This window comes from Mustela lutreola, chromosome 1 (assembly GCF_030435805.1).
Source record: "Mustela lutreola isolate mMusLut2 chromosome 1, mMusLut2.pri, whole genome shotgun sequence".
Taxonomy (NCBI): Eukaryota; Metazoa; Chordata; class Mammalia; order Carnivora; family Mustelidae; genus Mustela; species Mustela lutreola.
In genome coordinates, this window is record NC_081290.1 from 2,105,757 (window position 1) to 2,129,682 (window position 23,926).

At 50.5% G+C, this 23,926-nt stretch overlaps 1 protein-coding gene across 1 annotated transcript; it reads right to left on the reverse strand.

Moving 5' to 3' along the window:
- Window positions 1-14: 14 nt before the first annotated feature.
- On the reverse strand, window positions 15-23,926 carry BMP3 (bone morphogenetic protein 3). The gene is made up of 3 exons (XM_059154801.1): window positions 23,069-23,926; window positions 7,067-7,974; window positions 15-507 (listed from the first exon to the last, which is right to left on the reverse strand). Exons 1-3 carry the CDS (start codon window positions 23,391-23,393, stop codon window positions 316-318), a joined length of 1,425 nt encoding a protein of 474 aa, XP_059010784.1. The 5' UTR covers window positions 23,394-23,926; the 3' UTR covers window positions 15-315.

Genomic DNA, 23,926 nt, shown 5'->3' on the forward strand with positions numbered 1-23,926 from the left:
GCCCATTACAAAAATAAATCAGTGTGTCCTTTAATAGCTCTAAAAACAGTTTGAGTGATCTTTTTTTGTGATTTTTTTTTAAAAAAGAAGTAAATGTCCATATTTACTAAAATCTTGCATTGAGTTACATTCAAAACAAGCACAGTCGTTCTCCTTGGTGGAAATCATCAGTCTATTTGTTCGTTATCTTTAACTATAAAAAGATCTTTTGGGGTGAAATGCATTGGCAGTGCAAAAAAAAAAAAAAAAAAGGAGGGGGCGTCCATTAAATAAAGTACTGATAGAATTAAGCATCTGTGCGCGTTCTCTGCCAGGTTATCTGCAAGCACAAGACTCGACCGTCATGTTAGGATACACTTTAAGTACCACGTTCTTATTTTCATCAAAGAATAAGATGCTGAGCGAGGACATCTTCTCGGGCACACAGCAAGGCTCCGGGATTCCGGGCACGACCCCCACCGCGCGCACTATGCTCTGGATGGTAGCGTGATTTGATGGCTTCAAAGACTGGAAAAGAAATGGGAGAACATGGGGGTTAGCGTGGGCTGCTTTCCCACCCTTCACTGCCCGTCACCTGAGCTCACCGGCACCACGGCGGACGCGCTTCAGCTCGTCCGTGATGTCACCTGTGCAGTACGAGCTCGGATCACACCCCACCACGACGGTTGTCGTGACCGATACACACATCCGTCACACCGGCTGTGTGTGCATATATACGCGCCAGCTGTGTGTGACCTGCTATCTCACGCCCTTACAACCACAACGACCAGTGTTTATGTTTTTCAAGTAAAGAAATAGTCTCGAAAACTCAAATGACATGTCCAAAGTCGACCAGCTAGGAAGTGACAGAGTGAGGATTTGAATCCAGTTACCTAGACCAGAGTCACTTAATTAAACACAACCTGGTCCCCACACGGGGTGTTAATACGTCCTCGGATGTCTTCCACAACAGGGTTGCAAAACACCCCGTTCGTTCTCAAGTCTACGCTTCCCACAGATATATGATCGCCCCTGCTCTAGGGTTTGACACTTCGCTGTTAAAATAAAACCAAGCATCAAGGAACATTGATCTGTTTGCCAGGATGGACAGGACGGTAATCGCTCTGCGCTGTGATTGACCTGGGAGCACAGAGGTGAAGACGACCGCCCCACTGGCCACTGGGGGTCACTGTCGCTCCATGGGTTCTGACTCCAGGCGGCCGTGTGGAAATCCGTTTCATGGGGGGGCCAAATCCTCTGGGAACAGGGGGCCCGAGGTTATTCCATGGGTATCAGAAGTTGGACCAAAGGTGCCTGGCGAAGTCCTCTCCTGGGAAGATGCCGACACCCACGTGACACAGGCGACTGTCACAGGGCTCCCTCGGGCTCTGCTGCGCCCTGAAGGATGCCCCGTCCAAGCCCAGGACACGCAGGTGTTGTCAGAGCGCTTCAGACCGCAGGACGGACGCCCGCCGCACCACATCCGTGTTCCCCAACGTCTCTCTTGGGCAGGTGAACCCAGTGTTGTCCCACACACATTTAGAAACAGAAATTGGGCAACTTGCCAGAGATCACATGTCAATTCAGAAGTGAGATTTGAGCCAAAACTCGGGGTTTTTAATTTCAAGACTTCGAGCCATATTTCTCATGGCTGAGAGGGACCTCTGACTTGGTGCTTTAATTTCAACCTCCTAAAGACTCCCATACGACAACTTCAATAGGTTAAGGCACATACAAACCAAGGGAGAAGGAAATAACACAGAAAGCTGGCATACGACTAAAAGAAGAAGAGGAGGAGGAGGAGGAAAAGAAGAAAAGAAAAGAAAAGAAAAGGATTATTTTTGGCAGAGAAAGGGCAAGTCCGATTTGTCTCACCCCATCTTTCAACTTTAATGAAAGAAATTATCCATATATGAGACTTTAACTTTACTGTGAATGGGCATAAACTATTTACAATATGGTCTGAATGGTGGGCAACTGGTTTTTTTTTTTTTTCCTCTTTCTTCCTAAAAACTTTAAGTATGTGTTGGAAAGGATTATTAACTTTCAATTCGCTTTGCAAAGCAAAGTATGCTTTGTCTATGTCCGATATCGCACGTCATGTGTCTGGTACATCCGTAAACTGTGTAACTGGTACAGACTTAACTACTGTGCCAGAGAGACCCACGGCCACTGTTTGTGACTTCATCGGTACTGGTAATTTCCAAAGAAAATTTTGCAGCCATCCACTTTTCTCTACTGATTTATTCTTAAGACTCAGAGATCCCCAAAGAGTTTCTTTAAACCACAGATTTTCTGACATCATTATTCTGTTATTCTTAGTGTTTTAATGACACTTGTAATATTTAAATTTGAAGTGGATCTATTTAAGTGGAAGGGGTCTCGACTGATCAAAACTGCTGTGTTTCTGGTCTCCGGGGCCTGGAACACAACGTGTGCTGGACACCGAAAAATACTTGCTAAATGGACAAAATACACAAGAAATAACATGCTCTCCATTTTACCTATTACTGTGGAAATTGTTCCCATCAACAAAAATGAGAGGTTCTGTGCAAATGACCCAGAGTAGATACGGAAAATATTCATGGGTGTTTCCTAGGAAAATTCCTGTCTTTTTTTTTTTAAGCTCTAACTCACAAATGATAGATTCAGAAACTCGGAGCAGTCTCTGGTGGGCTCGCTGGAATGTAGGCACCGGCCCTTGATTCCGGGTTGGCCTGTCTTATCAGGAACCTTCAATTTGCTAGGGAGTTTCCCCATGTTTCTTCACTACAGAATCCCCTGATCAAGCCGCCTTTACTGGGAATCATTACGTCATGCACAAAAGATCCATGCAGTAATTGTTTTTCTGAAACAGGTTGCCAGTCTATAATGTTTGTTTTTTTTAGTTCAGACCATCCTTCTCATAGCTCTCTCTGCATAGCCTAAGAAACCTGTCGTCTGTGTTCTCTCTCTCCCTAGTCTCTGGTTTTTGTTTTTGTTTTTTAGGATTATCTTATTTATTTATTATTTGTCAGAGAAAGCAAGCAAGCACAAGCAGGAGCGGCAGGCAGAGGGAGGAGCAGGCTCCCTGGGCAAGGAACCCCTTGTGGGCCTCGATCCCCGACCCTGGGACCACGACCTGAGCTGAAGGCAGGCGCTTAACCGAGCCCCCGGGCGCCCCTCTCGCTTGTCCGTAATGAGAGTACCACGTGCCTCCACCGTCAGTCTAGGGGGTTCGGGCGTGGAGGACCGGACACCAAGGTGGAGGGTTTTAGGTCATTTTGTTCAGGCCCCGAGGCTGGGCCTGGAGACTCAGGAAGCGGATTGCGGGTCCATCGCGTTCGGCCCGTGTCCGCGCGGGGTCCGCAGGCTCGTGCCCGCAGGCCCGTGTCCGGCTGCGCCGCGTCGGGGCTCCCCGGGCCTTTCCCAGGTCGCGCGGCCGCCGTTGGCCTCGCCCGGGGCCCGGAGCGGCCGCGGGGTCGGACCCGAGAAAGGCCCGCGGCCGAGCCTGGGGAAGCACCTGCCGCGCCGCGGGTTCACCGGGTTCCGGACGCGCCCGCGACGGCGACGGCGACCGTGTCCTCGCCGGGGCCCCTCGTCGCCCGCGGCCCGGGTCCGCTGCCCGCCCGGCCCGCGCGGCTGCCATCGCCCGACACCGTCGAGCCGGGGCCTGCAAGGGAACGCGCGGCGTCTGGGGAGGCGGAGCAGCCCCGCGTCACGGGCCCGGCCGTCGAGGGCGCCCCGAGCCCACGGGCGTCCACTCGGGAGCCCCGGGGAAGGAGGGCCGCGAGGGCGCGCGGCCGGGAGAACGTCTGTCCGAGCGTCCGACCGACATCGCCGAGTCCTGCGGCGCCTGCTGGGCCCCACCGGGCTCCTCGGGGTCTGGCCGCAGGCCTCGCTGTCCGCGGCTGTCCGGCCCCTTCTTGCCGGTCGTTCGCTCCGGTGGCCGCGCCGGGAGCCGGGCGGTGACCCGGACGCGTATCGGTCACCCCAGCAGCCGCGGCCTGCGGTCCCGCCCGCCCCGCCGTCTGGTCACCGCACACCCGGGGCCGCGGGGCCTGCAGGGCCGAATGGGCCCCGCCAGGACCTTCCGGTGAGGCCGACCCGAAGGAGGCGAGGAGAGACGGAGAGCGCACTCCGCTCCCGCCGCGCTCGGGGTCCCCGCGCTCGCACAGGGACGCCTCCCTTACCCCGGCGGGCCCGAGTCCGAGTCCGCACAATGCGACGAGGAGCTCAGCCGCTGAGCCACGGCCGTCCTGATTTCTACGGCTCCCCCAGGGCTGTTACGGGAAGAGCTTACGGGCTTGAACCCGCAGGGAGAACCTGATGTTAGGCTCTGTGGTGTTGGAAAAGGGGCTAAAAACGTTGAAGAAGCTCTTTCTTGTCCTAACATCTTTTATTCTCCTGATCCTTCTCGCTATTCGGTCTTTCTGCAGCCCCTGTATTTAATGTCCTGTTCTCCTCCGTCTGGACAACGACCATTACCAATAATGTCAACAGCAAGGATCTGCTGCGTCGAGTGAGGGCCTGCTATGTGCAACGTGTTCCATTTCCCCACAGTTGCCATTACGTAGGTACTGCTGTTTTTATTACGGACCATGGCACCCATTTCAAAGATGATAAAACTAACACCGAGTCGCCCCTTATACAACATGAGTCTGAACCGCACGGGTCCACTTACATGTGAATTTTTTTTATAAACCCAGTATTGTAAATGTGTTTTCTCATATTTAGTTTTTCTAAGCATTTTCATTTTCCTAGCTTACTTTATTGCTAAGAATCCAGTACAGAGCACATACAACATAGAAAATACCTGTTGATCTACTGTTGCTGTTATTGATAAGGTCTCCAATCAACAGTAGGCTGTTAGTAGTTACGTTACGGATCAAAAGTTATCAGTGGATTTCCGACCACGCAGGGCATCAGGGCCCCTACCCCCCCATGTTGTTCAAGGGTCATCTGTATAGAACATGAATAATTCCTCCCCAAAACCATAACTGGCAAGAGGTAGAGCCAAGATTTGAGGTAAAGGATTTAGTTCTCAATGTGGCTACTCAAAGAGGGCTTCGCGGCCCAGCGGCACCAGCAACTGTCAGGAACTCTACTAAAAATGCAGATTCTTAGGCTCTATGCTCAGAACCACTGGATCAGAACCGACACAGCCCCAGGCAAGCTATAGCCACATTAAGGTTAAGCAGCCCAGCGAGGAGCCTGTATGTTTAGTCATTCCACTGCACTGACACACTCAAACCTATCTCTGTTCCTCTTAACTTATCCCTCATAAGTTTTTAAATAATTATGCTTTGGATCATGGAGAACCGTCAGGAAGATCTACCGAAGCAACAGCAGGATTCTGAACAGTCAAGGCAGGCGTAACCAACCGGCGGGCAAGTGGGGGTCACTATTGTGGAGTGGCGACCGGACCCGGCCTCCGGAGGGAGGAGCTGGAAACGCACTGAAGAGCTCCACATGGTCAGGGCTCCCTGGCTCAGGAAGGAAAATCTGGAGTCAGGAAGGAAAACTCCTTCCCCAGGCTACATAGAAGAAGGTACAGTGCACGAGTGTGAGAGATTATTTGGAAAACTCAGTCATCCTGAGTTTAGAGACAGATTTGAATTCATTCCACCTCTCAATGCCGCGAAGCAACCCACACTGTAAAAATTCATCACTGTTACATTCTGCGTCTTTGTGGTGTGTTTCTAAATGCTTCCCTAGTTGGAACAAGTTTTATTTGATCAGTGATGCAGTCTTTATGAATATTTAGAGAAAATAAGGCTGTTTATATCATAGTACATGTACATAATCCTTACTTAGTGTTTAGATTTACGAAACACGGAATCAGCAAAAATCCTCAGGAAAGACAAGTCTTAGATGTAGAAAGCTTGTCCTTCTGAGGTATTCTAGTAAGAAAACGGGGATTTCAATCAAGTTCCTTGCCCTGAGGCTGCCACCTGGCCTTGTTCAGCCAGACCTTCTGCATGTGCTCCATTTAACAACCCAATGGTCATGGGACTAGTAGCACGAGAACAGGAAACGTTAAAGAACTATAAGCAGGAGCTCTTCACTCCTGGAGGAAAAGGATTTTTTTCCTCCGTTATTATATAGCAGCAAAAATTGAAAAACAACAACAACAAAAAAAACCCAACTCTATTCTTTCTCCGAATTTTGATCCTCCTACAGCCCCATTTCACTGTATGTCAGAGATTCAGACTGTTGGAAGCCAAGAACAGAATTTCGGCGATAAGTTTGACTGAAGGTCAGAGGGCACCACTGTCTCTTCCTAACTTTAGATCCAAAGACAGAGGAGTCGCCAGGATGTGCTGTGCAGGCCGAGGCAGGACTGGGGAAGCTTCTGAGGGTAAAGGTTTAGGATACTGAGGCCTGATGGGATAAAGTTGTCTCTGCTGACTTGGGAAGAGACACAGGTAAGCTCTGACTGGTTGCAGTAAGTTTTGGAAGAAACTTACAGGGTCAAAACACCCTCCTTTGCATTCCTTTTTGGATGTTTACTAGGGATGCAGACGAAACACGCACCTGGTGGATTTCATGGAGTGAGTCCCCGGGCCCGGCCTTGATCCCGACCCTGTGGGGTCAGCTCATCCCACAGGAGACCACCGGTGGAGTCGGCTCATCCCACGGGAGACCACTGGTGGGGTCGGCTCATCCCACGGGGACCACTCGTCAAGAAATACCCTACAGGGGCATCACTCCAACTAGTCCTTGCCCGTCCCTCTTCCCACGACATCTAGTCCTTCCCTGACCAGCCCCTCCCAGACCAGCCTTTTGTCCCCTGGGGCTTGTGCCTGCGGGCGCCAAGCCGCACAGAGCTGACCACGGCACATCCCTCAACACACGCCGTGTTTGGAAGCACACGAAAAGCACATTTCACACAAACATTTTCCCTCGTATCCTTCTTCAGACCAGTACTGACTTCGTGTTACGGTAACAACCGTTAAGGAAAACACCAAGCCTGACCACGACTGCCCGGTGCGCGCCGGATGCAATCAGTGAGCGTCCAGACGGGTTTGTACATGAAAGCACGCGCTCCGTGAGCGTGTCTCTACTCTACCCAAGCAGGAAGGACAGGACAGAGAGCGAGGGCTACCTTGGGCATGGGGAACTGGCAGGTCCCGGAGCAGTAATAGGCGTCAAAGGACTTGGGGGAGATGATCCACTCGCTCCAGCCGATGTCCGCAAAGTCCACCTTCAGGTACCGCCGGGCGCAATTCCGAGGCTCGATCCACTGCTTCCTTCTGGCCTTCTTCAGGGTCTGCTCATCAAACTGGAGCGTCTGGCTCTTCTGGTGAGGTCCCTTTCTCTGTTTCTTTTTGTTTTTAGTCTTCTCTGGGGCCTGAGTCTGAAGGGTCTTGTAGGGTTTCCTCTCCTTCCATGGCCCGTCCTCCCCGTACTGGTCCTCGGCCCCAGGAAGCTCATTGTTCTGCAGAGGGAGCAGGACCCCAGCCGAGCGCTTCTTCCTCCGTTCCATGGAAAGGGCAGCCCTGATATGGCTGTCCAGCGGAGGCGCAGCTCTGGTGGGGAAATTACGGTGTCCTTGTAGGCTTGAGACCACACTCTCCGGCTCAGAAATGGCAGCGTCGTTTGCGTACACCAAGATATAAGGCTCGGGGAAGGGGGACATCTTCTTTGGCAGTGGGTGTCCTTTGGAGGTAATATTAAATCCTATGAGGAACTCCTCCTTTTCCTTGGCCTTCCTCAGGACTTGAGTGATGTCTTTAGACAGCCAGGATCCCAAGTCTCGAGATTTGGCGACCTCTACTGAAAGATGACCCAGGAGTTGACTTTGGTTTCTGTCGGATTTAAGGATCCACGCAGAGAGATCAATCTGTAAGTGCTTCCCCTGCGCCTGCTGTGAGCATCCTCCGGACACGGGACAGCTCAAGCTCACGTTGATGAGCTCCCCGGCACAGAAGTGTAGGGTGGCAGATAACACGTTTTCAGACTCGGTTAGAGAAGTCAGGTTAAAAATGTGCAGTCCCTTGCTTCCAAGGGTTCCTAGGGAGGGGAAAAAAAAAAAAAAGAAGAAGAATTAACAGGAGTAAACAGGACCCCTACCTAACACCTAACACCACATACAAAACGTAACTCAAAATGAATGAATGACCTAAATACAGAGCTAGAGCCATTACATTCTTAGACGAAAACATACAAGTAAAATATTCAGGGTCTTAGATTTGGTGACGGATTCTTAGATAATGACACCCAAAATAGAAGCTGCAAAGGAAAAATAAATAAATAAATTGAGAAGATGTGTAAATCAGACTGCATCTCGACTAACAAATGTTCATGCATCAAAGGACATTGTCAAGAAAGTCTGTCCAACCTAGAGGAGGAAGAAAATATTTTCCAATCATACTGTGGATAAGCTGTGGCACCCAGAGCATACAACTGACTCATATGACTCAACGCAGAAGGCCAAAGACACCCATAAAAAATGGGCAAAAGCACCAAGTAGACACTTCTCTACAGAAGATCTATAAAGGGCCAATATGCACATGAGGAGACGCTCCACATTAACAGTCACTGGGGAATGTAAGTCAAAACCACACTGTGGTACCCTGTGACGTGCGCTCGCCGGGCTTTGGTAATCAGAACCAAAGTAAGTGCTAGAGAGGATGTGGCGGAGAAGGAACACTTGTACATTGCCGGCTGGGAGGTGAAATGCTTCCGCGGCTGTGGAAACATCTGGCAGGTCCTCCAAGAGTCAAACACAGAAATACGATGTGACCCCACAATGCTACTCCCCTGAAGCCCAAAGAAAGGAAAACAGACACTCAGCCAAGTGCACGCGAAAGCTTCCCTGCAGGTACACGGTCACAACAGTCCAAGTGAAGGGCGCGCAAGTGCACCCCGGAGGGACGGCTGGACGGCGGCGCCGTGTCCTCGCGGGAGATGCTTATTTATCCATCCAGTCAACATGTATATATTCTATATAACATACATGTATATTTACATATAATGTTATAAAATGTTTATATTATTTATCCATAAAAAGTAATGAAGAACTGACACATGCTAGAACGCGGGACCTTGACAACATCGTGTTAAATGAAAGACCCAGACACAGAAGGTCACAGAATGCATGATTGCACTGACACGGAATAGTCAGAGCCGGTAACCCGTAGAGACCGAACGCACAGTGCTGTTTTCCGGGGACCGGAGGCAAGCAGAAGGGGGAGGAAGCTCTTACTGGGTGGGGGGCTTCATTCTGGAATTAAGGAGCTATTTTGAAATTAGTGGTTGTCGTATAATAGTGCGAAGGTACCAAACGCTGAGGACTGTCCGCTTAGAGATGGTTACCTTTGTGCTACGTGAGTCTCACCTCAGCTAGACAGACAAGCAAAAAAAAGAAAACAGGAGTAATTTTCAAAGCTAGAGAAAGATGTGGGGCACCTGGGCGGCTCAGTGGGTTATGCCTCTGCCTCCGGCTCAGGTCATGATCTCAGGGTCCTGGGATCGAGCCCCACATCGGGCTCTCTGCTCAGCAGGGAGCCTGCTTCCCCCTCTCCCTCTGCCTGCCTCTCTGTCTGTCAAATAAATAAATAAAATCTTTTTTTTTTTTTTTTAAAGCTAGAGAAAGCTACAGAAAGATTAAAGCAAAGATGAGCCATGTTTACGAATTTGGTTTTTGGTTTTTCTTTTCCTGAAGCAGCACGGATGTGTAGAAGTTGTAACTCAGCAGTGAACTTCCTGCCATGAGAGCTGAGAGTTCTGGCCCTTCGTTATAATAGCACCGAGAACCAGTCCTCTAAATCCGGCCCCGGACTGTAATGGCTTCTTATCCGTGGCCGCCGACAGCCTTCCGGTTACAAGCACCGGTGGGGTTAGACTCACCTGGATTCAAGCGGAGGCTCAGCCGCTTCGGGCAAGCTAGGGCTCTCGTTCATAGTTCATAACGCGGAGACCACACCTCCCTCTCCTCCAGCCCGACTACGTGAGATGCGGGTAAAGCAGTTCCCATACAAGTTCTCACTGTTGTTAGTGCTGGCACGGGCTGTACTGCGGGATTGTGTCTTCACCCGCCTCACAGCGTTTACGGTGCAGTGAGGGCTGGTAAGCAAGACCATAGAGGACAATATTCAGGTAATTTATGTGAAGCGATGAGCCACACACTCAAATTATCCTAAAGCATTAATGCCCGTGTAGAGTCTGCCCGGGGTTTACATCATCCCAAGAACTTAAGAGTTGAATTTCTTCCATGTCGTTTGATGAAAATTATTGAAATTGGTCAATTGTGTTTCAATCCTTCAAACATGAGAGCGACAGAACAAGAGATTATCGGTCAGGGCAGAGGCTGATTCCTTCTCTTGAGATCATCTACCAAGTCAGTGGTAAGGCTGTGCTTGGACTCAAGAACGCCCTGTCCCGGGATCCGTCACCAGCGTCCGAAGCCGCCTCCGTGCACTTGTTCCTTATACATACGGCGTTCAGGAACATACACGCGATCCTGAAGTTATGTTCCTGATCAGAAACATATTTCAGTAAAAACAAAACATTTTTATAAAGACGTGGAAACTTAAAATGAGTTCATGGAGTCCCCAAGCACAAGGGAAGTGCAATGGGAAACATATTTTACTCATTTTTAACACCATGTGAAGGAAGAGGAGGGAACTGCCATCTGTGCACATTTGTACGATGCATGACAGCAGGATAATACTTCGCAGACCTTCATAACAAAGCCACGGCATCAGGGCTGTTCGGAGACTCCTGCCTTAATGCATAGCAGTCCCCACAGCGCGTGCTTTGACTCAGACTTCTCGTCGCAGATGGGGGCTCCCAATGGAAGGAGGGGGAGCCGCTGTTCCAAGTATGTTGCAAGCCAGTGGTTGCCCAACAGACCTCTTGGCAGGGAGAGACGGGAACTCCAAGGGGTCTGGTGGTGGTGTCCTAGCGGGTAAGGTAAGAGCACTCCCGCCCCCAACGTTTTGGTTTCAAACGGTTCCTCCTCCTCAAAAAAAGAGAAAAAAAAAATTCCTTCTTCCAAACATGTTTCCAGACACCTTGTGACCTGCTGTGAAACAGCTCCCAGCCCTGTGTCTAATCTTCAATGTCCTCTCGTAAATCTGCCCCCCGCCTCTGGTGGTGCTTTCAGTGTAGCTCGGCACACGATTTCCAAGTCGCCCAGGCCCAGCGCCACCACACCCACTCGCTGTCCTTGGGCAAATAACCAACCCAAGCTCCGTAAGTCTGTCTGCTCCTCTGGGAAAAGAGCCCAATTGCATCAAAGGCAGGGGTGTGAGAATTAATCGACACGGGGCAGGGAACGCACCTTGCACCCAGGAAAAGCTCTGTGAAGGCTCGCTAGCCAGCACTGCCCTGTCCAAAAGAGTCGCCGTTTACAGCTGGACTGAAATGCGCTGTAAGAGTAAAATACACTCGGGATTTCACAGAGTCAGTTCAAAAAAGAATATAGAATATCACACGGCCAGAGGTTTACATGGACCGCACGCTAAAATGACAAGACTCAGATGTCTTGGGTTGAATATTATGATAGTGTGATTTTATCATAAATATATATGTTTGGTCCTGGTCCCCTGCCTGGCTCAGAGATCCTAAAACCCTTGGTCATTCCAAAGAGCACCACACCGGTGCCTTTTGTTACGTTAATGAGGTGAATTTAGAGGCCTGATAGGGAAAGGGTTTGGTTGCCCCCAGAGCCAAGCCACTGATTAGAGGGTTGATGCTTCAGCCCCATCCCTGATCAGGGAGGGGAGAGGAGCGGGAGACAGAGCCTCCCCAAGGGCTTAGAGCACCACGCCTGTATTAGGAAGCCTTATAAAGCCCCAAAGGAATGGGGCGCAGTGCGTCCATGTCGGTGAACACATGGAGATTTGGGGAAAGCGACATACGGGGGGAGGCACGGACTCTCCACCCCTGCCGCACACCTTGCCCTCCGGACCTCTTCCATCTGGCTGTTTCGGAGTTACATCCTGTTCATATAAGCTGGTAAGTCAGAAAGCAAACGGGCTTCCTGAGTTCTGCGAGCTGCTCTAGCAAATTAATCAAAACCCAAGGAGGGGGTTCCTGGGAACCTCCAATCCGGACCTACACTCCAGGCGACGACCTGGGCTCGTGATCCGCCTCTGAAGTGGAGGGAGGTCCTGTGGGGTCTGACGTTATCTCCCGGAGCCAGAGTCGGATTCTCAGATACCCCGCTGGTGTCTGACAACGGAGTGTCGGTGCGGGCCACTTCTGACCCAAGTCACCCACACCAGAATCAGGTGCAGAATAGTTTCAGTGTAATAATATATGATTAAAATTAATGTCAGTGGTTGCTTCCCATATTTTTAAATGTGGACATCCAAAATTTTAAATTACGTATGTGGCTCACGTTTGTGGCTCAGATGACATTTCTACCGGACAATGGCAGTCTAGGATAACTGTCACTTTTGTCGTCGTATAGTCCAGAAGGAAAAGAAAAAAAAGCATTTTTTTTTTTCCCACGTGCAGAGAAGAATTAGGATTTTGCTGAGCATGAATCCTCGAACCAGAAACTAAGTTGGGCAAAAGACTCCCTTCTCGGAATGCAACAGGCTTTCCTTTACCAAGAACATTAGACAAAGATAATCTCGGTAACTGCTTTTTAATTTTCCCTCCAGCTGTGGCTAATCGGTTCAGTCTGCAGTCCGAGGTCTACGATTAACAAACCGCTCGACGACAGAGCCCGAAGAGTTAAACGGGCAGGTCAGCAACAGTGCTTCCTGGCACCGTGATTCCAGACACGGCTTCAGTGGTGTTGTTTGTGTAGGACGCAAGTACATCCACTACAGCCAACAAAGAACCAGAACCGAAGCAAAACAAATGTTCCGCATTAACAAACACGAGTTGAACATCTAGGAGGTGCTGGCCCCTGGGCTGGGTCTCGGCCACGCAAACGTCCACTGCGGTCCACGCTGGTGGTGGAAGGAAGTGAGGGGGGGGAGCCTGGGGCCGAGAAGCAAAATGGGGGTAACTGTGCCATAAGGATCCTACTTGCTGTCGAAGGTGTTAACTACGTTCTTGGAGCAGCACCGAAGCGAGCATTTAACTCTGCCAGAGTCAAGGGAAGAAGCGCCCACGGGGAACCAGACTTTTCAGAATGAAGGGAGACAGGGGTGATGGGGTGGGAATCAGAAGGAGCCCGCGCTGGCAGCAGGCAATGCTGCACACCCAGAGGCTTCTGCATAGCAATAGTCCCTGTATTTTAAAGAGAAATTTACTACGTCCTAAATTAATCTAATCCTAACAGACATCGAAGCTGCCAAAATTCAGAAAAGGAACGGCCAGCTCCTATTCAGCTCCTAACTCGAGGTCCCATTTTATTCCTAGGCCCAGCACGTGACACTTGACCGTTCCTACCCAGACCGGGGGGCGCCGCATGCTGGCCGTTCCAGGTGACCTGCTCTCCCACTCTGGTTTAACAACACGCTCAAGCATCCCGCCAGAACAGGTCTTGACTTCTCCAACCCATTCTGTATTTTTATCTTCTTTCACCTTAAAGTACTCAGTTTCTGGGCAAGTTAATACTCTTTCCCTCCAGAGGACCCGACCAGTACGTGGTATTTACAGAGGAAGAAACGGGGGTACGAGATAGCGAGCAGCTGAGCCAGGGAGTACCGAGAACTCCGTAAGGAGCCGGACGCCGCCCTGCAGAGGGACACGCGTGATAACATCTACTGACTGACGCTCACGCTGCTTATTGGACAGATTTTGTAAACTGACTTAACTTTCCCAACTAGAGTCCTCACACGTGTAAGAGCAGGAGCTCCGCGGCAGGCGTCTCTGCTCTCCGGCTGGTACCGGTCCAGCCACAGCTCGGTCTCCGTGCCCGGAAAATGCCGCGGCTCGGCGACACCCTGACACGCACCTGTTTGGAATTACTGAAGTAGAAACCGAGGTACGCCTGCTGAGTAGTAACAACACACTGGCATAAGGCAACCACAATGGTGGGTTTTTTCAGGTTAAAAAACAATCGCGTGTGCGTCTGCAGGCGGCCTGCAGTCCTCGGGCACGAGGAGCCCCTCAGCGCCACACCCGCGAGTGACGTCTGGGCCGCGTGCTTCATTCTGAACGCCTCGTTCTGACCAGTTCGTCGGTGCAGGGGAGAGCAGTAGCCAAGATGATGAAGCGTCTGGAAACTCTGCCTTACGAGTTTGAATTCAGTAAACAGAGGATGCACGGCCTGCAGGAAGAAAACAACGGTTTTGCCGATGGCATGAAAACTGTTGACAAATACGTGAGGGGCTGAAGGGGGGGTGGTCCCAGGGTTGTTCTTTCCAGGGTCAGAGACGGGACTGAGGTCTAAACCAGACCGGTGCACGGAGGCAGAATCCCGACGGGTACGTGTAAGGAATGACTTTCTAAGTGTGGAGTATGGCGGTGAGGCCCGTCGGGGAGACTGGGCTCCCTGCGACAGTCCTGATTCTGACGACGGCAGGAGGACACCCTCACGGGAGGGAGGGGGCAGAGATTCACGGGGTAACAACCTCGCAGGTCGCCCCGAGGAACGAGGCTTCTTCATTTTCCAGCTCTTGCTCAGAGACGGTCGATGCTGAAGTTTTGCTACCAACAGGTGGAGCTGTTTTCTCACGGTCGCCCGCGGGAGCCCTGGGGATCTTCCTCGCGGGGGGAACGCGCCCGGCCTCTAGTTAGGATTTGCCAATGGCCTTTATCCTCTTACTTTGACTTTTCTAGAGTCAAAGGATCTGTGACTTGCAAGAGATTCAGTCATCAGGTGAGTTTCAAGTTACCCTCCTCTCTGCTCAGCTGTCAGGACGTGGCACCTGCCGCCGCTTCTCCCTGCAGTGGCTTCGTCCCCCTGTTCTGCTTCATACTCCAGACTTGGTTTTTTAGGGCAGAGGGGAGGCCCCACCTCCTGAGGTGGGCTTGTCATGCCAGCGCACTCCTTCTGTTGGAGCCCGGCATCGAACATGACTCTCCTAGCACCCCTGCTCCTTCCTATGGCCATATACTCCTTACAGGAAGATCCTGCTAACCTCATGGGACTCCTCAGCCATAAGCACTGGGCTTGACTCTAGCGCCCTGCTGGGTAAGTGCTTCTTTCACAAATAAACAGACTGAGTCCAACCAATCCACGTAGAAATGCAAACATGAGGCACCTGCGAGTTAACTTTGGAGAGTGAGTTAACCAGCTCTTAACAGTACAGACTTTCCTCAGAGTTTGATTCGTAGATAAAGGCAGAAGATTTATTTCTGTTTTCATCTGAAAACAAAGCACCTGAGCCCACTGAGACCAGGGACACAGTGAGGAGGCTACAACTCAGGACCGGCCCTGTCGTCATCACGAGGGTTCAGCCCCTGGCCCGGAGCCGCTGGGGCGGTGCCCGGGGAGTGGTGAAGTGGAAGTTCACCTTCCTGCTGGCCCACACAGAGCGTTTTCAAGAGGACTTAGAACACACGACGGAAAGCTTTCTATGTAAAGTCTGATTTTAAAACAAATAGACTAAATGAAATCTTGATGATTAGTTAAATCCCCAGAAAGCAGGGAAAACATTTTAGTCATACAGAAAATATGTAAGTCAGGACAACGTTTCTTCCCCCTACTTCTTTCTCCAAACAAAGTACAGCTGCGAGAAATGCCAGGGGTGCCCAGGACAGAGCCGAGCTCACCCCCAGTCACGGCTGAGTGCTTGCCATCACCCAGTGAGAAGACAGGGTCGCTCAGCCACCTCGAGCCCCCAGGCAAGGCAAGACGGAGACTTCCTAGCTGGAACACAAAGTCATAGCATTTGGGTTCTCCTTACAGAGTGCCAGTCAAACGACTGAGTTTTCTGGAATTTCAAGACAGCCATTCTGTGTCCAGAGTAAAACGTGGCCAAGGATGATCTAAGGTATGTTTCTCTGGAAGAGCGACATGTTCGTCCATCAGTTTATCTACTCTTAGCCTCCGCCGAAGGGCATTCCTAGACCATGAGCTCTCGGAGGGCCGACTCGAGCCCCAGTAAATCGTTGAGCTCCTCGTGCTGTGCGCACTCTGGAATATTTATATCCTGAAAAATGTCTGTCTGATTTGTTGAGTGAACAACTGTGTAAACTTACCAGATTCAAAATGTTTCCTACTTAAAACCAAAGTGAAAATACTTTCAAGTCGTTTCAACTTTCCGAAGTCAGCAGAAGCCCTTCTTGGGTAGAGGTACCAAACGGCGTTTCCTCTCAGTTCGTTGGGAAAGAAAGAGGCATCATTAGAACCGTTGTATATGGAGAAGACGTACTGGGACCGGACCTTCACATGGTAAAGTGCCTCATGGGAACGTCATTCATGGCAAGTTTATTTTTTAAAGTTTGTTTTTAAATGATCCTTTGGTTGGCTGATAGCCTTTCTACTATCTCTTCTTATCCAGTCCCCTGGACATCTAGTTCCACTCAACTGAAATATTTACTGAGCGCCTGCTCCGTGGCCAACTCTGCCGGGTGCTCAGAACACAAGACGTGCTTCAGATGTGCTTCACAGATCCCTGTCCCTTATCTTCTTCCACCAAATCTGTCAGGCCCCAAACTCTCTGCAGCTGTGGAAGGAGGATTCGAAGTCTTTATTGACTTCCTTTGAAGTCCACTCCAGAGAAAAAACTGCCATAAAGACGGAGGTTTACCTTCTACCGTGAGAGAAGCTCACCATTATGGAAATGAATAAACCATTTGTCCACAGAGAGGCCCACGAAAGTGCCGGATGCGACCAGGACTTACACATTAGTCAATCCTGGATTTCAGATGCTGTTTTAAGATCCCCCAAACTTGAGGGACATGGGCTTGACAAGTGTGTCTCAAACATGCGTCAGAATCAGGTTGATGGCTTGTGAAAACAGAGAGTTCTGGGTCCCGCCCCCAGAGTTTAACTTGGACGATCTTGGGTGGGCTGGAGAATCCCACGAAGCTCCCCGGTGATGCCGATTCTGCTAACCCAGAGATGGCACGTTAGAACAATTCTCCTCAAGAAATCACTCTAAAAAGGTGCAGCTCTGCTCCATTCAGCTGCCAAGGTCAGGACAGAAACAGTAACTTCTTAAATGTAGGTTTGGGGTATCTCAGATCGTGTCACAAGAGGGCTGTCACCTCCTTCTACTCACATTAGTGCTGAAATATTATCCTTTGTACCAGAGACAATTACACATGGTCAGCAGGTCAGGTATGTTTAAGGCTTGTGGGAAGCTGGAGAGAGATACCTTTTACGATATTAAGAATATCTCATTTATACAGAGCTTCTAACCATTTCATGCATTTTCACATTCATTATCTCAGTTGAGTTTTAACATCTTTCTGTGAGACTGGCACAGCAGGTGTGACTTAATCATTTGATAGATGAAGAAACGGAGTCAGCACTATTATCTTCATTAGTTGGCAGTTCAGCCACGATTAGTCATTAGATCTCTTAACTCAGCCTCAAGGAATAGAAAAAGTAAAATACCAGGAATCTCTTCTGTAATTGAAAACCATGTTCCTTTACATATGCCTAAGTACAGCAGTTACACTTAATTCAGATCATCTACAGCTTAATTCCATGGGTGGTTTTAGTTTTAAAATACCCTTTAAAGGAAAACAAATAAGATAATGCTGGGTCTCGGTTGTTTTAACTGTAAAATCGGAAGATTGGACGAAGGATCTTGTATTTCTACAACTATCAGATGCATTTATTTTATAAAAAGAACATTTAATAGAATTCACTCAGTAAAGTAAGAAGTATTTATGGACGATGGTAATATGGCAGCATGAGCTGGTCCAAAAATTGTATTCATACTGTGCCCAAATAAAATCGAGGCACTGCGTTTACTGTGGTTCTTTGTCTGGAAATGATGGTCTTAAAGGTAGTTCCATCACTGAAGGAGTCAGTCAACACACCATGCTCAACGGGCTCCGTGACTTAGGGGCTTAGGTGTTTTAAATGAATGCAGACATCTATGCCTTTAAACTTGCCATCCCTAAAAAGTGTGTCACCGAAAGTCCTACTTGAGGTACCAGTGTGCTGGGACACAGCCGCTATGAGCCTGTGAAGAGACCAACAACCTTGTGCATCCCTAAATACACTCCCTAGCTGAGCGCTCTTCTCGTGCACTGTCGTCAGGACTGCTGTCCCGGGGGCTATGGTCCTGCATACGTGTGTCCCTCGACTGATACCGGGTCAGTGTTTCCATGACAGGATTCTGTGTTCATGGGTTCGGAATCTAATCATTACAACGCGCTCTGAATTGGAGCTTGGCAGGGGGACGTGCAAGCTGAGACTATTCCAAACTCATTTCCACCACTCCCACCGACATCAGATCAGTGATACAGATTGTTAGGATATGCAAATTGAATAGATGGGGAAACCATCCACATTTGGGGAGGAAAGTTCTGATGTAGCGAACAAAACAAAACAAAACAAAAACCCTCCTGAGTAGCGACTAGAAAGTATATGCAAAGTTGCTCAATTATTTTCAGGAGGCTTTTTGATAGGAACAATTTTTATTGTTCTCATAAGTACAACAAACTCGGGTGATTTTAGAAGGGATTTGATAGGTGTCTTGAGTGCATCTTTCATCAAGATATTAATGGTGATAAAACAAAGTGATGTGTAGGATCTCCTGTGAATTCCTCCACAAATAGAGCAGCTTTTCTTTTAAAAGCACAATACTAGCTGTGAAATGATGAATATTAAGAAATAGAAGATGTCTTCCTATAGAAGAGAACAGTGGCTTCGAATTCATAAAGAAATCAAGAGAATGGAAATTTCATGACAGACAGACTCTACAATTAGAGTCAGAGGAGTTGAACAGGTGAAAGCAGGAAGGTGGTCCCCACAGGAACAGCGTGAGTAAACATCCTGAGATTGGTGCTCACCGGGAAGTGAGGAATGAGACAGTTCTCAGCTGTAATATTCACTTAAATTTTGTGTATCTTCCGTTTCTGAGAAATTCGGAAGGCACTGAACCACCGTTTCCCCAACTTGGTATCTTAGAACCACAATTTTCTAAAATGCTCTCAGGGGGAAAATGACTCACTCTCCAGAGGACTCACTAGTATTTAAAGCCCCAAAAGTTCCCAAAGCAAGTAAAAATGATTGTTTTTTCCGATCCTGTTTGACCATGGGACCCAATTATACATAACACCTGCTAACATCTTCCAAAGACCCCTTTTTACCAAAGTTTCTCCTAGAAAATTAGACTGGACTGTTAGAAATAATAGGTTTTGAGATGAGCTCACTATGTTTAAAAATTGTCTGGTAAATACATCATGATATCCATGTCTTCTTCCATGTAAGGGGGGTTGAGCCTGCTTTCCTTGAAGTCTCTCTTTAAATACAAACTTGTAGAACTCCAAAATGCGCGAGCAGATTTGACATTCATGTCCCTGTTTCATTTCTAGAGATACCAGAACTGGGCCAAACGCTTACAGAGGTCCACTGTTTAGATAAAATGAGTGTAACCCTCCTAATACATTCTTAATTACATATATATTTTTGATGGATAAATATATCCTGAGTGGATTATCTACTTAGGGGACTTTTTAATTGACCCTTATAGTCCCTTGGTCTCTTTGAGTGTGGCTAACTATACTAAAAAGCTAGATTTAAATAAATTTTTCATGTAACTCATTCTCTTTCTCTTTTTCGTTAGTATGGATAATCAAGCATTCGTGACATTATGGATTTTTAAATGTCAGAGATTGTAAAGCTGCCTGGCCTATTACAGTAAAAACTTCATCAGGGGCTATCCTGTATTCAAAGTAGTGTGTAATTCGAAGCAGCTGCGCACCCAGCTCCCTTTCTCCAGATGCACGGTTGTCCTTTGAATGAGAACATTAGATAACCTGGGTACTCATTAATTTCAAGCCTAGTTTCTGGGTGCCAGAGATTTTAAGGTAACTGTATCTTAGTAAAGTCATCCTGGTCCCTTGCCATTAAACCCATCAAAAATAATGTTCGCTCACTGACCCATGTACCTTACAGGACGCTCATTCTGCCCTCACCTCTACCTTTTCCAAAGCCTTATATGTTTGCCTTGCCCTTCAGAAACACATCAAATGGTAATTTTCATTTTTAAAGAGTTTTGGTCACCTTAGGAAACACTGTCCTTTCAAATCATTGAATGACAGGATTCACTTTACGGTCTTAATTACCTCAATTTTCTTTTATCCATGAAGTCTGTGTGATTTTTTTTAAGTGACAAATATTCACCGAAATATAATTTTTGTAGTTACATGTCATTAGGTAAAATAATGATACTTTCCTATTAAGAACACGTGTGCTTTAATCACTTTTCCTGAAGAAGTTAAATTTATGAGTAGGGGAATGATGAGACACTAACGAGCACAAAGTCTGCATCTTCAGATCAGCCAGGAAGAAAGCTCATGCAAAATACTCTTCTTTTATTACAAAGTAGCCCAGGACACCTTAAACTAAGAAGAGAATAAAATCTAACTTCATATACCTCTTATCTTCCTTCAGGACGGTATATTTTTATAGAGCTAAACTTCTCTGTCATCGACAGTTTTGTAAATTACCTTATACGAAAGGAAAGAGAAAACCCATCTTTCTGTAAACCCTCACACATCACAAAAAGACTGAGGAGTGTTCCAAACCTCGGGTTTTGGCACACCCTCGGCATAGCACGGAGGGAGGAGAAAGTGTACTTAGGATCGATGCCACCCACCATCCAGTAATGGTTTAAGTAGAAAGTAATCAGAGGGATACCACAGCAGCTAAATTTCAACCAAAGATATTCTAGGTTTAGAACAATAAATAATTTTAATCAGGTATGTTCCAAGGAGCAAGCAGGGCTGGAAGGCTGTAAGTCAGCCTGGATAAGCACGTGGAAAGTCCGCCCTTCAGCCGCCACCCCACATACCCAGCAGACCACCTGACCCTCCACTAACATTCGGGACGTCGCTGCTGCAGAGAAACCCATAGGCTGTGAAACCCAAACACCACAGACTAGAAAACACATCTGATTTATTAAAGCAGACAGCATCTTTCACCCACATCGGAACACAGTCACAAGACAAAGAGTGTTCTGGAAACGCTGATATGGATGAAGGAGAGGGACACGTGAAAGCCTTAGCACCTTCCTGAAGTCGTGCCTTCCCGGAGCCAGGACCGCCTTATAATAAGGGCTTTTGAGTGTGCCAGTAACCAAACACGCTTGGAAAGGGTCCAACACGAACCACCTCTCCAGGAGTCTCCATCCAATGCAGTAACACGACACTTCAGCTTCCACAAAACCAGTGTCTACAGTTGATGAATAAGTCATTAAGACCGTCTCCGGGATGCGAAAGGGATTACTTTTCTTATCAGGGCACACAGCCTTGTATATATGCGTCAGGCTGCAATCCCTCATTTCCAGGGACTTCTGGCCTCCCTATCAGAGCTTGTCATTTGCGGGTGTAAGACCCGTGAGGCTGATCAAGGGCACTAGAAATTATAGTGCACAGAGTGAGCCAAAGCCCCAAAGAACACGGCCCACCTTATTCAAACCCTTACCCATCTCCCACGCACCTGGCACTCAGCCCACGACAGACGGACAAACAACCAGGCAATGGGTGTGAGTGAAAAAACGCACATTCCACCTCCCAAACTTGTGATTCAGACTAAAAATGAAACTTGTTGATACAAAAAGTACTACTCCTCTCTTGGGTGCTTTAGCTACTCCCTGGGAATATCACCGAGAAAATGACGTCAGGATAAGAGCAATCGGAGTGCATCTTCAGGACGGCCTCCTGCCTTACCGAGCCCACGTCCTCCCCATCCCTGCGGCTCCCACACCGCGCCTGCCTTGAGCTCTGCCCCCGGAGTTGCACGGAAATAAACAGGGTATGCGCTGGTGTGGTCAGCGGTGAGCCTCCTGGAGGGGCTGGCCGGCTGTGGAGAACTCCGAGAAGCTTCCTGTTCCTTCGCAGAGGGCAGCCCCTTACAGAGTACGCTCAGGGTTTTAGGAAGACAGTGAAATCTGGCCCAGCTCCTCTGTCAGAAAGCATAACTCACAGTTACTGGGAGTCCTGCCTGGGGCTCTAGAGTGTATTCACAGGGTCAGCCTAGGGCTTTCCTTGATGGATGCTCTGGTTTTCCTTTTTCCAGGAGTCCTACCTATCAAAGCTCTGGGAGATTTCTTTCTAGTGATTCTGACAGAACTGATAGAGCGCGAGGCAAGGCCTCCTTCCTTGAAGATTCTTGGCTATTTTTCAACGGTTCACTGGAGGCTTTGCAGTTGCATTTCCCTGTGCCATGCCTGCAGTGAGCAGAAAAAGCCTGATGCGTCCTCAAAGCATATAAACCGAGTCAGTGTCCAGGAAACTTTCCCTCAAGCTGTTGGCACAAGGGAGGCAGGCTGATCGCTTAAGTTACTGGCTTCCCCACAGGGGACCGGAGGAACCTTGCTAAGCCACGAACTTCGAACTTCGGTCCGCAGGGATCTGTGTTGACACGGGATGAGCAGATTTTCCGGGCAGGTTCCAGGAGGTGCCCGCGTCCACCGCCGCCCGCCCCCGCGCTCCCCCGGGAGGGCATAGGTGCAGCCCCCGTTTGTCCCGATGGGTTTAAGGAATCGGAAACCGACCACCTGGGTTAGTTTTTGTGTTTGTCACCACGGGACTGTGAGAGGGAAAGTGTCCAATTCAGGAGCACAGGGGACGCGAGTCAAGAGGCGCGCACGGTCTGGAGAAGCGACTGTCTCGAAGGCGAGGGGAAGGCGTCCCGTTCGAGGGTGACTTTTCCCTCTGGTGCCTTGGGGTTGGCATGGAATGACATCTGCCTTCGGGGCAACCTGGCTCGGGCCCAGCGCCGGGAACACCGGCAGAGGCGCTCCGGGGTGCGCAGACCCCAGCGCAGGAGGGCTCTGCGGGGCGCGGGGGAGCCCCTGCCCCTCCCCGGGCCGTCCGTCCAGCCCCCCGCGACCTCCTTGTTGGCTCTGCAGATCCCCTCTCGGTCCGGGCTCTAAACGGGGGCTCCTCGCTGGCCGGACGCGGGGTGCTTGGGGACCGAGGGGGCTCGGTGGGCCAGTGCGGAGGCTGAGAGAGCGGCTCCGGTGGCATCAGAGAGCGGAGGGCAGGCGAGGAAGCTGGGGGGGGGGGGTGTCCCCGAGAAATCCGGGCGGGACCGCGGGAAGGGGGCGCCGGGGGCACTCACCGGCTGCTCCGGCTCGGAAGCTGCGCACCGTGTTGCCTTCGCGCAGGGGCCGGGGGCGCGGGGGCCGCGAGCCCCGCTCCGAGGACCCGGGGGTGCGCTCCGCCTCGGCCGCGCCGCCGCCGCTGTACCGGTCGTAGAGCCGCAGCATGTGCGCGGACACCCGGTCGTGCGGCCGCAGCGCGGGGCCCGGGTCGGCACCTGCCGCGCGGTCGCCGGTCGCAGCGCCGCGGGGCTCCGGGACGCTCTGCCTCAGCCGGTCCCCGCGCGCCAGGCCCGCGCAGAAGCAGCCGAGCCACAGGCACAGCAGCCGGCGCGCCCCGGCCATGGCGAGCTCCGGCCGCCGCGCGTCCTCTCCGCGCGTGGCGGGGGCGGGGGACGTTCCGGGCCACGAGCGCCCGCGACGGCGGAGGCCGGGACTCAGGTGAGCCGGGCCGGGGGCGCCGGGAGCTCCGCGCACTGCCCGAGCCGGACGCCGCGAGCCGCACTTCGGGCGCCGACCGACCGCGGCCCGGCAGGTGGCTCCCCGGGCGCGCCGACCTCTCCGGGACGCGGGCGAGACCTCGGCGCGGGCGCCTTCGGGTCTGTCCTGTCCTCCCTGCCCGTCTGGTCCGGAGCGCCCGGCCGAGGCGCCGCGCAGGGGGGAGGCGGCCGCGCGGGGCGGGAGCGGGGGCCGGAGCGGGGCGGGGGCGCCCGCCTGCCTCTTCCAGGGACTGGAGCAGCTGGTGCCGCGGCCCGAGTTTTGAGTGTGCGTGTGCGCGCGTGTGTGTGTGCGTGTGCGCGCGTGTGCGCGTTGGAGAGGCGCGAGCCGCCTCCTGCTCCGAGCGCGCCGGCCTCGCCCCGTCCCTCCCGGCCGCGCGG